The 17,047-nt window shown below is 67.8% G+C and overlaps 1 protein-coding gene across 1 annotated transcript in view; it reads left to right on the top strand.

Moving 5' to 3' along the window:
- Positions 1-14,941, top strand: part of KIF26A (kinesin family member 26A) — a 38,006-nt gene extending 23,065 nt beyond the window's left edge. The window contains exons 5-15 of the mRNA XM_012647053.1: positions 3,360-3,549; positions 7,270-7,482; positions 8,132-8,225; positions 8,565-8,827; positions 8,932-9,115; positions 9,303-9,465; positions 9,769-9,931; positions 10,430-13,229; positions 13,525-13,730; positions 14,234-14,381; positions 14,591-14,941. Of these exons, the coding sequence (XP_012502507.1) occupies positions 3,360-3,549; positions 7,270-7,482; positions 8,132-8,225; positions 8,565-8,827; positions 8,932-9,115; positions 9,303-9,465; positions 9,769-9,931; positions 10,430-13,229; positions 13,525-13,730; positions 14,234-14,381; positions 14,591-14,772 (4,606 nt within the window). The 3' untranslated portion in view covers positions 14,773-14,941. The remainder of the gene's footprint in view (positions 1-3,359; positions 3,550-7,269; positions 7,483-8,131; positions 8,226-8,564; positions 8,828-8,931; positions 9,116-9,302; positions 9,466-9,768; positions 9,932-10,429; positions 13,230-13,524; positions 13,731-14,233; positions 14,382-14,590) is intronic.
- Positions 14,942-17,047: the final 2,106 nt, after the last annotated feature.

Genomic DNA, 17,047 nt, shown 5'->3' with positions numbered 1-17,047 from the left:
GGTCCGTGCAAGCAGAGGTGCAGTTGCGAAGTTGGGGTCGACATGTCTGGCGGGAGTTTATCCTAGATTCAGGGGGCCTAAGTTTCATCAAAGGAGAGAGTGCCTGGGGCCTGTTAACGCAGTAATGTGTCCACACCCGTGAGGTGAGCCTATAGGAGCAGGCTCCCTGGGGGCTGGGGCGGGCGGGGCCTATTGGCTCCCAGCCCCTCGGGGCCAGTGATGGGCAGAGAGAGGAGGGGTGTTCTGAGTTGGTCAGATCGTGGGGTGGAGACACCTGGCCAGTGACCTTCCAGACCCCAGGGCTGGCGGATCCTCAGAGGGGGTCAGGCCCAGCCTCTGTCCCGGTGGCCCCAGGGCCTGGATGTACCTATGTAGTCCGGGTGCACTGAGGTCCGTGCTGCCGATGCCGGCTCCTGAGAAGGGCACCGGGGGGGCAGAGCCTTCCGTGGGCTCGGTGTGGCCTCGGTGTGGCCTCTGCAGACCTGAGGCTCCAACCTCCATCTCGCTCCGGCCTCTCTAAGAGCCTCAGCAGTTGGTCATGGGTCCTCCCCTGGCCTCTGTGTCCCCTTCGGGCTGTGGGGTGTGGGTGCAGGCTGCCCTGTCCCCACTGCCTTGAGCGGGAGCTGGCTGGAACCCTGAGCCTGCCCAACCTGGGGAGGGGCCTGGGGGTAGGACGTGGCTGCAGGGAGCAAGTGAGGGGTGAGGAGCCTGCTTGGGGGGCTGCCTCAGCAGGAGCCATAGCCAGGCGTCACCGCACCCGTTGACACAAGGACATGAGTCCGGGGAGCCTCCTTGTCCTTTATGGGGGTCCCCGGGCCGCACCCTCCCTTTCCCAGCCCTGCCCCACCCAGGTAGGGGGCGGAGCGGGGGTCCCACCTGCACCTGCAGAGCCCCGCCCGCCCTCCCGGCCCAGCCTGGTGGGGCAGCCCTCCCTGGGGGGGTCCCAGCCCTGGGGCGCCAGGCAGGTGAGGAGGGGCTGCCCCGCCCAGCTCTTGCCTACTAGATGCTGATTTTCCCAAGCTGGGGCTGCAGCTTCTTCCCAGGGAGCACTGGCAGGAAGCTGCTGCGTAGCCCGGGGTGGTGGGGTCGGGGTGGGCAGGAAGAGCCCTGTGGACTACGGATGGATAGACAGCCTGGCGGCCTCCCCGGCGAGGTGGCTCACTCCGGGCCAGGTGGCTCACTCCGCAGGCCGGGCTGTGGCTTTGCCCCTGCTCTGCTCAGAGGCCTGTCTTGCCTGGGCTCCTGCCTGCAGACAGATGCACAGTCAGCCCCAGGTGAAGGCGCTGGCCTCTGCCCTGCCCCCGTCTGCTATGTGATCTCTGGGCGGTGGGGGATGGGGAGCTCTAACTTGCAGGGCTGTCGCAGGTTCACGCGTGTGTGACCGGGCGAGGTACTGGGCAAACGCTCGCGCTGCCGTGTGAGGTCTGCGGGTCTCAGACACGCCAGACTGCACCCCCCGCTGCAGATGGCATTGCCACCACCAGCTGTGGCCAGAGAACCCACGTCCCCGAGGCCTCCCCATGCCCAGAGTTGTGTGAGCTCCTCCTGGGCATCTCCGGGACCGTCACTCCTCACCCCGCCCCTGGCCCTGCCTGGGTGGGCACGGCGCTGCCACCGCTGCTCTATTAAGGACTTCTCCATGCGTCGTCGATTACTTTTATTTTCTACGATGACACCTCGCTAGGAGGAAAGCCGTCCCCAGGGTCTCTTGAAAGACAGCTCTGATTAAAGACAGAGGAGTTAAGCAAAGTGCTGGCGGCAGGTCTCGCCGCGGTGGGAGGCGCTAGGAGGCTGGCTGTGGCCCCCGGGTGCAGCCTCTCCATGTTGGGACAAAATGGAGCAGAGGGTCGAGGGCTTTGTGGGGCGAGTGGCCCTGGGGGTGCGGAAGCGGGGCGAGCCGGGAGGGTCCAGGCCGCAGCCATCTAGCCCCGCCCCCGCCGAGCCCCAGCTCCTGTCTCCCACTCCTCCTGCTCAGAGCGGGCGACGGAGGCCCGGGGAGGCGTCCTTCACATCTGCGCGGCCTGCTGTCGCCGTGCTGTGGGGCCCACAGCTGGTGTCGGGGGCCTGGGGCGCACGCTGCAGGGAGTGTGGGGAGGGCGGTGGTGGCTCCATGCGTGGGCCGGTGGGTGCAGAGAAGTCGCCCCGGGAACAAATGGGGTGAGCAGGGGAGCCCACCTGGGGTGCGTCCCTGGCAGCAGGTCTGTCGTGGGCAAGGGCCCACGGGTGCAGTGTGAGTGTCCGTGTGTCTCTGTGTGTGTGCTTATCCCACGTTTGTGTGTCCCTGTGTGTCTCTGTGTGTGTGCTTATCCCACGTTTGTGTGTCCCTGTGTGTCTCTGTGTGTGTGCTTATCTCACGTTTGTGTGTCTCCGTGACTGTGTCTGTGGTGCGAGTGTGCGCACGTGTGCGCGCGTGTGTGCGCGCGTGCGTGTGTTTGCGTGTGTGTGTGCGTGTGTGCGCGCGAGTGTGCGCGTGCGTGTGTGTGCATGTGTGTGTGTGCGAGTGTGCGTGTGTGTGTGCATGTGTGCGTGTGTGTGCATGTGTGCATGTGTGTGTGTGCGTGCGTGTGTGTTGGGGTCCCCTGGGAGTCCACACCAGTGGCTACCAAACACGCCCAGCACCGCCTTGAGGGTGTGAGAACCCTGGTGTCAGCCACAGCCCCAGAGGGCCTCGGAGGGGTCTGGGTCTACTGAGACTGTGGGTTCCGTGGGACGCCGTGGGGCGCGGCTGAGGCTGGGGCAGGCGGGTGGCAGCCGGAGCCCACGGAGGCCTTCCTGGCAGGGTGACCAGGCCACTGGGGCCCAGGCAGCGTCTCCAGGACAGATCCAGGGCCTTGGTGCATGCAGAGGGGCGAGGGGGGGCATGGTAGTCATGATGGCAGCGTTAATGGAGCTCCTTTTGTATGCGGGCACTGTGCTGGGTGCCCTGAATGCATCAGCTCCCCAGGGCCACACGGAAGCCTCCAGTGGTCACGTCATCCTATTTTAAAGCCAGGGAAACCGAGGCACAGAGAGATTGGGTCAACAGGTCCGAGTCACAGCCTGGGCAGTATGGCCGGCACAGCTCTCGCTGTCCTGCGCCGCTGCCGGGTGGGGAGGAGGTGGGGGTGGGAGGACCACGCCTCCCGCGCGGGCACAGGCAGGGCGCCCAGCCCGTTGGCCTGGGAGGGGCTGCGCAGAGGCCCCCACTTGGAGAGAGGATGTGCAGGCCACACAGCCCCGTTCTGGCCACGTCTCCTGGGACGAGTCTCCCGGTGGTGGCTGATGGGGTTCTGAGGGTGAGACTGCCTGGTGCCTCGCGAGGGCCGGGGACAGGGACAGCTGCTGGCACCCACTGAGTGCCCCATGCCTCTCCTCCCCAGGGCCGCCCAGAAGCTCAGTCTGGCCTCCAAGCGCAAGAAGACCCACCCGCCGCCGGCTCCGGCCACCCGAGGCACCTCCGTGTACCCCACCGACTTCAGTGGGGTCCTGCAGCTGTGGCCGCCCCCCGCACCCCCCTGCCTGCTCAGGGCCACCTCCAAGGCCAAGGACAACTCCGGCAGCGTGGGAAAGGTGGGCCCACCCCGAGTTCAGGGGCCCGGGCGGGGGAGGCCAGGGTGTCTGAGGAGCTGCGGGGCGGCAGATGGGGCAGCTCCCTCTTCCTCCTCCCAGACGGGCAGAGGATGGTTAGCGGGGCACGGATGGGGAGACTGAGGCCCAGAGAGCCGGGGGTGAGGGGTAGTGCGTCCACAGCGGCTCCAGGGCCAGGTGCTGGTCTCCGCGGGGCACTGCCGGACCAGGGCCGGGTTCGGTTGGGACCTGCAGCTCTCCAGCGTTGCCACGTCCAGGCAGGTCCCAGTCGTGGCCGTGGGAAGGGCGATGTGTGATGGGCTGATTTAGGCTGCCTCGTTGCAGTTGGGGAAACTGAGGCCCGGAGGGGGCAAGGGCCTCGCCTGGCGAGGGGACAGGCTGGCCGGCCTGCACTCCCCCAGGAGCTATGGCCCCTGGTGCTGGCTGCACCCCCGAGAGGCCTGGGGAGGTAGCGACACCTGCCATTGGGGGGCCCCCATGTCTGCTGTGAGCCACGGGCTTCCCTCCCAACCCACCCCCAAGCCTTCCTCAGGCCTGCGCTGGTGTTGGCCGGTGGTCCCGGCGCTGGTGGGTCTTAGGGAGGGTTGGCTCCAGGAGTGGGCCTGAGGGCACAGGTGGCCCTGGGCGGCCGGTGGGCTGGGGGCCCGAGGGGTGAACTGGCAGTTCTTGCTGGCTGCGGCCGTGGCTATGGCTGGCCGTGGCTGGGTGCCGGGCAGCTGGCAGTGCGTGGAGCTGCGTGCGCATCGGGGGGTGCGCCTCAGGAACTCCCCAGCTCTGGGTCCTTGCCCGGCACGTCCCCCCACCTTGGCGGAACTGGATGAATCTCCTTTGCCTCGGGCCCTGCTCATCTGTGGGGGGACGCTGGCCGGGCCATCTCTGCGTCCCCCTGGCGAGCATGTTCTGAGTCAGTGACCCTAAGTCAGCGAGCTCTGTCCTGGTGCTGCCGACTCTCACCGCTCTGCCCAGCCCAGGGCGGGGGCTGCCTGGAGAGGTCCCCTGCGCCTTGGGATGCCCCCATGCCCAGCACTGCTAGTGGCTGGGGGGCAGAGGGAGGGTTCCCGCCCTGTGTCCCTGGTGCCCTGCACGGGGGCTGTTTCTCCCGCGGCCGCCCTGGGAAGCGAGGCGGGGTCGTCAGCCCCGTGTTCTGGCCCAGGAGAGAGGTTGGGCCAGGCCCGGCCGACACGTGCACCCCAGCGTCCTCTCCCCGCTGGACAGCCCCTTAGACAGGGCCGGTGGGTGCTGCCGGCCACGTGGGCTGCAGAGCGTGCCGAGATCCGGGGAGGGACGGCTGAGGTCGGGGCCCCAGGGCAGGCGGGCAGTGTGTGGGCTTCTAGCCGGGCACTGGACTCCTGGCTCTGACCTTGGCCTGGCCACTGAGCCTATCGGTCCGTCTGCGCCCCTCCATCTGCAAGCAGGGGTGAGGGGTGGAGGTTGAGGGGTTCCTGGCCCCCTTGTGCACGTTGCAGCACAGAACTGCTGCTGCTCTGCCCCAGCCAAGGATCCCTGGGGGCTTCTCCCTCCTCCCTGTGGCAGAACCGCCCCACTCCCCTCCCCAGCTACTCAGCCCTTCCCCAGAGACAAGGAGCCCTTGGCCACCAGCCTTCGAAGCCCCCGCCATGCCCCTCCCCAGCTCCCTGGGTGTTATTAGCGCTAATGTCACATGGGCAGAAATGCCACCTGAAAGGCGTTTAATATTGTCACTGAAAAGAAGTTAGATTACGCTCAATTTCTGACATTAATGTGCTACTTAAGATAATTCATCACATTGTGGTATTAAAAAAGACATCCCTTTCTGGGTGGGTGCTGAGAAGCGCCCCTCCCCCCTCGCCTGCCTGGGCCACCTCTTGGGAGCCGGAAGCCCTTTTTTATGCAAAATGTGTTTTTTCCCTACCAAGCAGCTATTCAGCAGGGCTTTGTAATATCTGAACATTTGGGGAGAGCCTTGACAGGCCTGTCTGCGGCAAAGACCCTGTCATTCCCGCGGTAATGACTGGGTTGTCTCTCGCACACAATGGCTTGGCGCTGGCACGGGGCAGCGCGGGCAGGGGTAGGCTAGTGGGCCGGTGCCCCGCTGTGCTCAGTCCCCTCCCCAGGAGGCCGGGCTCTGGGATTAATCCCACCACTGAGCGGGTGGCCATCAGGAGGTGTCAGAGCCAGATTGGAGGCTTCTCTGGGCCTCCCCTCCCGCCCGGAATTCTCTCAAACGTGCTCTTGAAGTGGCGAGGAGTTCACGCTGCAAAAAATTGCCAAAAATTACCGGGAAGCGTGCGTTTTCGCGTTTTCGTCTGCTTTGCAGCAGCGTTTGGAAACGAAATAGATTTGTTCGTGTCGTCGGGGAATAAAAGAATCGATTCTCGCCTAATGGAGCCGGTTCTGAGAGGCACAATAGAACGTGTCTCCGGGCTCCTCCCCGGAGAGCGAGCAGGTTTGCATATCAATCCACACGCGCCCAAGGGGCGTCGATGGCGCCTGGCGCGCACTACCCACGGTAAACCAATTTTGCCGGCGTTATGTATCTGTCACTTACAATTAAATCTGTGAAAAATATTGGCTCTGAAATGAGTCTCGGGTAATTTGATTTACGCCGTAGTGGAGAAATCAGAGATTTCACCGCAGGGTAGACTGTGGTGTCCTCCAGGAGGGCCCCTGACTCAGGGTGGCTCGCGGGCGTGTAGCACCTGCGCGTTGAGAGCCCTGCCCCGTCCCCCGGCGCCCGTGCACGCCATGCACCTCTCGGGGCGTCCTTTCTCCACACGGGTCTGGGGCGTCTGCTGCGCAGCTCGCGCTGGGCCCCGGCAGCGCCCGCTGAGCATCTGCCCTCTGAGGGTGCGGGGCCGGCGGTCCAGGGCTTCCCGAGACCGGCACGGGCTGGGATCTTTCTGTGTGTTGGAGACACGGTTGACGCTGCCCGAGCCAGGGCTGCGCGTCACCTGCCAGGGCCTGGGGAGCTCAGGCCGGAAGCCCAGCCCACCCTCCTGCCGCCAGCGCCTGACCTGTGCACCCCTGCACCACCCGGCCTCAGTGCCCCAGCCCGCACGGAGGGCGCGCGGCAGACGGTTGCAGAGGTCACAGCTCTCCTGGGGCGGATCCTCCTTTTCTTTTGCATCCGGGTTTGTCGTTCTCGTAGGATTTTCTGCCGCTTCTGCTCACGAGTCCTGCCGGCCTGTGGGTGTTGGGTTTGGCTTTCCCAGCCGGCCGTGGGTCAGAGCGGCAGCTGCCTGACAGTCTCCCCAGGCCTCCGAGGCCTCACCCTTATGTGGGGCGTCGTCCCCCATTCCACAAATTCTCCCGCCGCCCCCTTCCGCTCCCTCAGCCCCTGGAGGACTTTGGCCTAGAGCCCGAGGGTCTCTGGATGGGAGAAGTGTTGGGGTGCTGGGCAAGGGGTCCTGCTCCGTCCTGCCCTAGCCTGGGCAGAGCTGCTTTGCAGGACTGAGCGCCCCTCTGCGCACTGAGGGGTCTGCAGCCTGCTGCCTCCTGCTCTCTGTACCCCGTCCTGGCCACTGGGGTGTGTACCGGCCAGCCTCCCTCTGCCTGGGTTCATCTTCTCCCTGTGCCGTGACCTCGTGTGGGTTGCGCTCCCCCCGAGCAGGGGCGGTGTCCGCATTCCTGCCGCATGGGTGCCTGTGCCAGGCCTGGTCGGCTGCCCCAACTCGCGGCTCCTCTGCCCTGTAATCAGCTCAGGTGTGCCCCCTCCTCCCCCAGGTGAAGGTCGTGCTGCGGGTCTGGCCGGCCCAGGGGGCCCAGCGCTCGGCCGAGTCCACGTCCTTCCTGAAGGTGGACCCTCGGAAGAAGCAGGTGACTCTCTATGATCCAGCTGCCGGTCCCCCGGGCAGTGCAGGCCCCCGGCGAGCCGCCACCGCAGCAGTGCCCAGGTTGTTTGCCTTTGATGCCGTCTTCCCCCAGGACTCCGAGCAGGTACGGCGGCAGGCAGGCTGGGTGGGCGTCCTCCTGGGGGCGTGGGGGCCGCCGCTGGCTCAGGACCAGGGACAGATCTGTGCTGGCCCGTCTGCGTGAGGTGAGGAGGAAGGAGGCGGAGAGCGAGGCCCAGCTGGCCCGGTGCCCACCGAGTCTACCCTTGGGGGGCTCCACCCAGTCACTGCCGCTGCTGCAGGCCCAGTCGCTGGGAAACGCCTGGCTTTCCGGAGCCCACCCTGCTTGGAAGCTTTCTGAGCAGTGGTGCGTTTTGCCCTGAGCATGGGGGCATCCAACGCCCCTGCGTGTACCGTGTGCATTGAGACCGTGTGTCGTGGTTGTCCCTGGCATGCGTGCACGTCGGCACAGAACTTCTGTTTTAGTGATGTGTGTCCGCGTGTGCACACGTGTCTGGCTGGTGCATCCTCTGTTCGCTGTGCATGGTCTGTGTCTTGTTCATGTGTGTTCCGTGCTTCCTGTGTGCACGTGGGAGCCGTGTCTGTGGTCCTGCGTGTGCCAGACGAGCCCCCCTGTGGGCCGACGGCCTGTGTGCGACAGGGACAGACAGGTTTTGGGTTCACAGATGTGGTGGAAGGTAGGTGGCCGCAGGCCCCAGCCCTGGCACCGCCCGATTCTCTGTGCCCCTCCCTAGGCTGAGGTCTGCTCGGGGACCGTGGCCGACGTGCTGCAGTCTGTGGTCAGTGGGGCTGATGGCTGCATTTTTTCCTTCGGCCACATGAGCCTTGGTGAGTGCGCTGTCCTGCCCTGGGTGAATGCCGCCAGCCGCCCCCACACCCGTCTCTGCTGCTGCGGTCACTGGCTCCGCCCCAGGCGGGGAGGGGGATGGTTCTCCAGCTGGGCAGTGGATGGGCATGTGAGGTCAGGGGTCGTGGAGAGGGAGCGGGAGCCCTGCAGAGCTGGAAGGCAGAGGCCTTGGAATGGATCATAGGAGGCCCCTGAGGTCTCAGTGGCCCAGGTTGGCCCTGAGGATCCTTGTCAGGGCTGGGGAGTTGGCCCCGGGCCCGGCCCAGCTTCGAGGGCTTGCGTGTGGCGTGTGGGGGCTGACGTGGCTGCGCCGTCTGCAGGGAAGTCGTACACCATGATTGGGAAGGACAGCTCGCCCCGCAGCCTGGGCATCGTGCCCTGCGCCATCTCCTGGCTCTTTAAGCTCGTCGCGGAGCGCAAGGAGAGGACGGGCGCCCACTTCTCCATCCGCGTCTCGGCCGTGGAGGTGTGCGGCCGGGAGCAGAACCTGCGGGACCTGCTGGCCGAGGTGGCCTCTGGCAGCCTCCAGGACGCCCAGTCTCCAGGAGTGTACCTGCGGGAGGACCCTGTGTGTGGGGCGCAGGTGCGCCAACTCCGCTGTCTCGCTGGGGAGCTCGGGGCGTGCAGGCTGGGGCTGCGCTTGGCCCTGAGCCGCTGAGGGTGCCCTCGCCTCTGCCTTTCCTGCAGCTCCTGAACCAGAGCGAGCTGAGGGCGCCCACGGCGGAGAAGGCGGCCTTCTACCTGGACGCGGCGCTGGCGGCCCGCAGCACCAGCCGCGCGGGCTGCGGGGAGGATGCCCGGCGCAGCTCGCACATGCTGTTCACGCTGCACGTCTACCAGTACCGCGTGGAGAAGTGCGACCGGGGAGGAAGTAGGTGCCATGCCCCGCGTGTGCGCACAGGACGTGCACATCAGCTGAGACCAGGCCCAGGGTCCCTGGCGTCCACTGTCCCCCTGGGGTGTCCCCTGAAGACTCCTGTTTGGCCTGGCGTGGGGCCGTGGGGCAGGGCCTGGGGGCCTTGGGGCCTCACCGTCATTTGCCTGCCCTATGGTTCCAGTGTCCGGAGGCCGAAGCCGCCTGCATCTCATTGACCTGGGCAGCTGTGAGGCGGCGTCTGGCAGGGTTGGGGAGGCTGCCGGGGGACCCCTGTGTCTGTCCCTGTCGGCCCTGGGCAGTGTCATCTTGGCCCTGGTCAACGGAGCCAAGCACGTGCCCTACCGGTGAGTGTGGCGCCTCAGCAGGCATGGGGTGGGTGCAGGTCGGGGGCTGGGGCAGTGGGCTGGGGAGGGGCCAGGCCCCTCGAGTCTGGAGCGTCCGCAGTCCGGGGGGCTCTCAGGCTCCTGGGTTCTTTGCTCGTCCCCCGCCTGAGGGGCCTGGCTGCCCGGGGGCTGCCTTGGCCCGGCGCTGGGCTGGGGGCAGGTGCTGGAGCCCAGGGTGCAGGGACGGAGCGGATGCCAGACCGGACCCCGGCTTCCCCCTCACCCAGCCTCCCACGCTGAGGTCTGAGCCCCCTCGGCCCGCAGGGACCACAGACTCACCATGCTGCTGCGGGAGTCCCTGGCCACCACCAGCTGCCACACCACCATGATCGCCCATGTCTCGGATGCACCGGCCCACCACGCCGAGACGCTCAGCACTGTGCAGCTCGCTGCCCGCATCCACCGCCTGCGCAGGAAGAAGACCAAGGTGGGCCCATCTCCTGCCCACCCTGGCTCCTGGTGCTCCTGCGGGGCATGGCGGGGGAGGGGCAGGTGGGCCTGCTGTGCGTCCCTGGCGCGGGGCTAGTTCCTCTCCAGCCTGCCGCCCACACCAGGCCCAGGGCGCTTGGGAGAGCTGCGCAGCCAGCTCACAGGGGGCTTCCCAGGCACCCCCACAGGGGCGTGCGGCCCTGGGCCTGAGTCCTGGGTTGCAGCTGCGGCCGTGAGCAGACGCCCTCGTCTTTCTGAGCTCCTCTCCTTCCCTGAAATGCTGGTTGGCGCTGTTTTCCTTGCGAAGTGGCTGACAGGAGTCACGTAGGATCTTGCCTAAGACTTTCAGTGGGGTTCCCAGCGTCCCGGCAGGACTTGCTCAGTGGCCGCTGCCGTGGTTTCCGTCACAGGGACCACAGCATTATGTCGTGGGAGGGTCCAGGGAGGAGGGCGCTGGGTGGGGGGGCCGGGCTCACGCAGCGTCCTTTGCCGCCAGTACGCCTCCAGCTCCTCGGGCGGGGAGAGCTCCTGTGAGGAGGGCCGCGCCCGCCGCCCCCCGCACCTGCGGCCCTTCCACCCGCGCACCGTCGCGTTGGACCCCGACCGCCCGGGCCCTGGGCTGCCCAGAGACCCGGATTACTCATCCAGCAGCGAGCAGTCCTGTGACACCGTCATCTACGTGGGGCCGGGCGGGGCGGCGCTGTCGGACCGGGAGCTCACGGATGACGAGGGCCCACCCGACGTCGTGCCCATCATCCCCGCCCTGAGCCGCCGCCGGCCGTCCGTGGGCCCGCGAGACGCCGACCACTTCCGCTGCAGCACCTTCGCGGAGTTGCAGGAGCGGCTGGAATGCATCGACGGCAGCGAGGGGCCCCCGGGGCCCCCAGGTGGCTCCAACGGGGCCTGGGCCAGCCCCGCCCGAGGGAGCAGGAAGCCCTTAGCACCCGAGGCTGCGGCCCCCAGGAAGGCCATGGGCTCCCCGATGGCGGCCAGCACCCCTCAAGGCAGCCCCGGCCTGGACACCCACCGGGGTGCCCCGGAGCCCTCCAAGGCCAGCGCCTGGGGTGACCAGAGCGAGGACGGCGGCACCCGGCCTGCGTTGCCCACCCTGGACAAGGCCCCAGGGGGTGGGGGTAGGAGGCCACTGCCCAGCCCGGCCCCTCCGCCCCTTCAGCCAGAAGCTCCCAGAGCCCCGGAGGAGTCCAGCGGAGGGGACGCGGACAGTGTGGTGCGGACGCCCCCCGTGGGCACGAGTGGGCCCCCCCTGCTCCCAGACGTGGCCTTCCCCTGCCCGACTGCTCGCCGCCACTGTCTGGAGCGCAGCCTGCTGACCGCCACGGTGACCCTGCAGCAGCCCGTGGAGCTCAATGGCGAGGACGAGCTGGTGTTCACGGTGGTGGAGGAGCTGTCCCTGGGCGGGCTCGCGGGTGCGGGGCGGCCCCCCAGCCTGGCCAGCCTGGGCAGCAGCTGCTCCCTGCAGGCGCTGGCCTCGGGCTCCCGGCCCGTCAGCATCATCAGCAGCATCAACGACGAGTTCGATGCGTACACCTCGCCCGCCCCCGAGGGCCTGGGCAGCCCACCACTCGGTCCCCCGCCGCAGCCTCCCCTCAGCCCCGACTCGCCCACGGGGCCCGACGCCCCCGCCTTGGACAGGCCTCTGGAGGGCGGCGGCCGCGGCGTCCCACAGCAAGACGGAGCCGACAGCCCTGGCCCGGCCCGGGGTCCTCAGCCCTTGGAGGCAGCGCCGGCCCCACCGGGGAGGGAGCCCCATGCTGGGTCCCCTCCGATGGTGGCCACGGCACAGACCATCCACTCCAGCCTCCCGCGGAAGCCGAGGACTACCTCAGCGGCCAGCCGCGCAGGCTGCGCTCACCTGGGCCAGAGCCCGCCTGGCCGAGGCCTGTTCGAGGACCCGTGGCTGCTCCGGGTGGGTGACTGTGACGTGCTCCAGGCGGCCTCCACCGGCAGGGCCCCCAGCCCCACTCCGGGCTGCCCCCGGCTGCCTCAAGCCCAGGCGACACCGGCTTGTGCCCAGAGGGTGGTGGCCGGGTGTGAGGTGGCGGCCAGGGTGGCCCACAGGCCGGAGGCTGTGGCCCGGATCCCGCCGCTGCGGAGGGGTGCCACCACGCTGGGCGTGACCTCGCCTGCTGTGTCCTGTGGGGACACTCTGGCCGAGGCGGCGGGCTGCTCCGGCAGCCTGAAGGCCTCCCCCACCGGCAAGAAGAGCATGGCTCCCAAGGGGGGCTTCTTCCCGAGGCCCAGTGGGGCAGGCCCCCCGGCCCCGCCGGTGCGGAAGTCCAGCTTGGAGCACAAGAACGGCCCGGCCCTGGCACCCACCCAAGCTGTGGGTCTGATGCGGGTTGGGGCTGCCACTGTCATCCGAGGGGAGGAGGAGGCCAGGCCCAGCGGCCGGACTGACCACCCTGTCCCCAGGGCCACATCCAGCCTGAAGGCCCGGGCCGGCAAGGTGGAGGCTGTGTACCGTCCTGCTGGCCACGGGTCTCTGGAGCGGTACGAGGGTCTGGCCCACGGTGGCAAGGTCAGGGAAGCCCCTGGGCGACCGCCCCGGGCCGTGCCCAGGTTGGGTGTGCCGCCTGCCAGCCCCACGCCGGGACCGGCCCCTGCCTGCAGGAGCGGCCTGGCCAAGAGTGTGGGGGCCCCGAAGGCCCCGCCTGGTGGGGCCAAGGGCCGGAGCCTAGTGGCCAGTGGGTCACGGGCTCTGGGTGCTTCAGTCAAGCCTCTGGCCTCTGTGGCGGGCAGGACCCCCGGTGGCCCTGTGACAGGTGCCAGGGTGGCCCCGAAGTCTGGGCCGGGTGTCGGGGCCAAGACTGGCCGGGGCACCATCATGGGCACTAAGCAGGCGCTCCGGGCTGCCCACAGCCGTGTCAACGAGCTGGCGGCCAGCGCAGCCCCCAGCAGAGGCAGCCCCTCGTGGGGCGCGGCCGACTCGGACAGTGGCAATGACAGCGGCGCGAATGCTGGTGAGGAGCGGCCGCCCCCGTGCCCGGCGCTGCCCTCCCCCTACAGCAAGGTGACGGCGCCGCGGAGGCCCCAGCGCTACAGCAGTGGCCACGGCAGCGATAACAGCAGCGTGCTGAGCGGGGAGCTCCCGCCTGCCATGGGCCGCACGGCCCTTTTCTACCACAGCGGTGGCAGCAGCGGCTACGAGAGCATGATGCGGGACAGCGAGGCCACCGGCAGTGCGTCCTCCGCCCCCGACTCCATGAGCGAGAGCGGGGCCGCCTCCCCCGGCGCCCGCTGCCGCAGCCTCAAGTCTCCTAAGAAGAGGGCCACAGGTGGGTGGAAGCGCCAGCCTTGCCGTGTGCACAGCCCTCTACAGTTTGTAGGGCTGGGAGGTGCTTGGCAGACAGGCACAGCCTCGCACAGCCCAGAGGCACAGGCCCCTGCTAGTTGCGGACTCCCCAGCGTGCCGGCGGCACAGGCCTCTGCCGTGTGCACACGCCCAGAGCAGCAGCCGCTCTCCGGCCCCCACTCTGCCCGGGCAGGCGTGGCTGAGTCCTAGGGTGGGCCCCTCGAGCCCCCAGGTGGGCCCTGGCCCAGCTGCTCACGCAGCGCCCGGCTCTGTTTCAGGTCTGCAGAGGCGGCGGCTGATCCCGGCGCCACTGCCGGACGCCGCTGCCCTGGGCCGCAAGCCCAGCCTCCCCGGGCAGTGGGTGGACCTGCCCCCGCCCCTGGCCAGCTCCCTCAAGGAGCCCTTCGAGATCAAGGTGTATGAAATCGACGACGTGGAGCGCCTGCAACGGCCGCGTCCGGCCCCGCGGGAGGACCCAGCCGAGGTCAGGCCCATGGTGGGCTAGGGGTGGAGGCTGAGCCCTGGCGGGAGGCTGGGTGGCCGCGTGAGGGCTCGCCAGGCCCCTGGGGGTGTGGCCCGGCAGTCCCTAACCCTGCCTTCTTTCGTCCACAGCCCTTCCAGGACGTGAAGGTAGGAGCCGGCTCTGCCCAGTCTGCGGTGTCCGCGGTGGGCAGCGGGTTGGTGGCTGGAGGGGGTCTTGAGGCCACCGTTGCTGTCCCCTGGGGTTCTGCCTGGTCTGGGGTCCCAGAACTGTGCCAGGATCCAGGCAGGCACTGGCAGGCTGCCCCAGGGGCACCATGTACTGGCACACACAGGGCCGTACCTGTGGGGGCCCCAGGAGCCCCAACCCACCCCCTCGTTGAGGCCCTACTGTGTGCCTGCCGGGCCGGCAGGCAGGTGGAGGGAGTAGGCGTCATGCTGGGGTGCTGGAAGTCCGTGGGCCCAGGCCCCATCCTCCGCGCTGAGCCCCTCCACCGCCCTGCGCAGGGCCCGTGTGTCGGCTCGAGACTGAGGCAGGCGGAGCGCAGGCAGCAGCGGCTGCAGGAGGTGCGGGCCAAGCACGAGCGCCTGTGCGCAGAGCTGGCCGAGACCCAGGGCCGGCTGATGGTGGAGCCCGGCCGCTGGCTGGAGCAGTGTGAGTGTCGCCCCGGGCCCCAGGGGGGCGCAGACCTGTGGGACCCCAGCCCGTGCCCCACCCTGGCCCTCCTGACTCCTGTGTGCCCTGGAGCAGCCCCTCTGCTCTCTGAGTCCTGGCGGTCGCGCTCACGTACCCCGTCGGGGAGGCCGGGGGGACACCGTTCCTGCCCCGGCCCCGCGCCTGACCCGCCGCCCTCCCCTGCCCAGTCGAGGTGGACCCGGAGCTGGACCCGGAGTCGGCCGAGTACCTGGTGGCCCTGGAGCGAGCCACGGTGGCCCTGGAGCAGTGCGTGAACCTGTGCAAGGCCCACGTCATGATGGTCACCTGCTTCGACATCAGCATTGCTGCCACCGCAGCTGTCCTGGGGCCGCAGGAGGTGGACGTCTGAGGCTGGCAGTGGGCACGGGAGGGGACGTGCAGGGGGTGTGAGGGCGGCATGTGGGATGGAGCGCGGATGTGTCGCGGTTGCGGGAGGAGGACGCGGGGCTGTGCGGGACGCCGGATGGGGCCTGCGAGAGAGGAGAGCAGGGGCGGGAGGGCCGGCCTAGGGGAGGGAGCGCGTGCGCGAGAGACCGAAAGACTGTTGCCACCCAGCAGCAACGCAAGTGCCTTTGACCTTGATTTGACTTTTCTCCTTTTTGCATTTGGTGCTATGGACTCAAGACACCAGCAGGCCGTGAGCTCGGGCCCACGGCGCGGGCCGGGCCGGAGCCGACCCTGTCTGGGTCTCGCCTGCTCGCGGCCGAGCAGTGTGTGGCAGGACGGGCCTGCGCCCAGCAGGGCTCTCAGGCTCAGGACCACTTTCCTTGGCAGCGGTTTCCTCGGGCAGAGCCCGAGTCGGGGTCTGTGTCCTTCCCAACGCCGATCCCCGCCAGGGGGCTTGCGGCTGGGATGGCGGCCTCGGGTTCCCTCCCTTCCCCGAGGACCCTGCGCTGTCCTGAGACAGCAAAGGCAGCTGACAAGGGCTGGACTTCAGGCACACGCTGCCTCTTCCACGGCAGGAATTTTTACCAAAACCACAAGCAAAAAACAAAACGAAACAAACCACCGCCGCCAACAAAGATGGGGGATAAGGGTTTTGTAAGGGTTCTGTACGGTTCATATTTTTGTATCATTTTGTCTATAAATGCGGACTTTGCCGTGGGAATTTGCAGACAAATGATCTATGTTTCTATGGTTTTCTACGGAAGGTGCCCCTTGAGCCGGCTCTCCCCAGCTGCGGGAGGCAGGCTCTTTCTGGGGGGCGCCCTGGGCCGGGTTCCTTGGGAGGCGCTTCTTGCCAAATGCAGATGAGGGGTGAGCCTGCCAATGTTTGTGACGTCCCCACACGACAGGTTTGTACTTTCTGGCTGTCGTGCGTTTTTGGGGGCGTCCAGGTGTTTGTACAAATGTGTAGATAACGTCTTGCTACAGCTTTTATTTGTGAATAAAAGATGCATCGGTTGTTCACGCAGTTGCCGAGTTCACTGGGCTTCCCCGAACACCTTGCTGTCCTCCGGGGGTCTGTGGGACGGCTTCCGGGCAAGGCCTTCAGGGAGGGTGGCAAGCGGACCGACCCTACCTGCATTTCCTCCCCGCCCCTCCCACTTCTTCTTGGCTCCGTCCAGCTCCGGCCCAGGCTGGCGTGGGCAGCCAGCTTGGGGGCTGGGCTGGTGGGAAACAGCCTTTTCTGGTGGGCTCCTGGCTGCCTTTCCACTGGGTTATGTTATCACGGGAAATTGAGGCAGGGGTGGTGGCAGCCCCCCACCCCCACTGGGAGCCTTGTCGCTGTCTTTGCTCCCTTCCTGCCTTTCCGAACAGACGCTCGCAGGCCCAGGTTCAGGACCCCACCCAGCACAGCCAGCCCCTCCCGTGGGGTCAGATCGGGACTAGTCCCGGAGGCCTCGGGCCTGGCTGTGTCCCGGCTTCAGTTTGCTGGCCTCTCCTGTGGTCCCACTCCCGAGACCAGTGGTCCCCAACCCTCGGGCCGCAGCCCAGTACTGGTCCACGGCCTGCTGGGGAACAGGCCTCGTGTCACCGCCTGAGCCCCGCATGCCCCGCAGCCCACGACACCTCGCCCCCCACCCTCGGTCCGTGGGAAAATTGTCTTCCATGAAACCGGTCCCTGGTGTCAAAAAGCTGGGGGACTGCTGTCCGTGACCCTTCTTCAGAGGAGGCCTGCCCCTCTGGGTCTCTGAGTGCCTTGCCCCACCTGATCTGCATACTCCCTCTGCGGCCACCTTGGCCGTGCCTTTGGTGGCCTCCTGTTCTCTCTGGGGTTTCTGTGGGCCTCACACTTGGCGTGTCCCCAGCGGAGCCAGTTGGTTTCCCCCCAAACCTGTTTCTTTGTCCTTGAGCCAGGCCCCACCTACCAGGCCTACGGAGGCTGCCTGGGCATCACCCCCTCGGCAGGCCTCTGGCGGCCCCCACACTCAGACCTGGCCCTGAGCCCCCCACTGTGCTGCACCCACCTCCCAGCTCCAGCAGGACCTTCGGCCCCACCCAGAAGCTGGGCCTTTGCAGCCGAGCTGGGACTGCCCTCCACGCCCGCCGGCCAGGTGCCCCTCCCTGGCTGCAGGCCGCGAGCGCGGGGCCTCCACCACGGCGTGGCACCCTGTGTGGTCTCTGCGTGTTTCCCAGTGTTTCCCAGCCTCGGTGGGGCCCTCAGGGGCAGGGCAGGCTAA

Source organism: Propithecus coquereli, unplaced genomic scaffold (assembly GCF_000956105.1).
Source record: "Propithecus coquereli isolate 6110/MARCELLA unplaced genomic scaffold, Pcoq_1.0 Scaffold256, whole genome shotgun sequence".
Lineage (NCBI taxonomy): Eukaryota > Metazoa > Chordata > Mammalia > Primates > Indriidae > Propithecus > Propithecus coquereli.
This window is presented reverse-complemented; position numbering and strand designations above follow the sequence as displayed.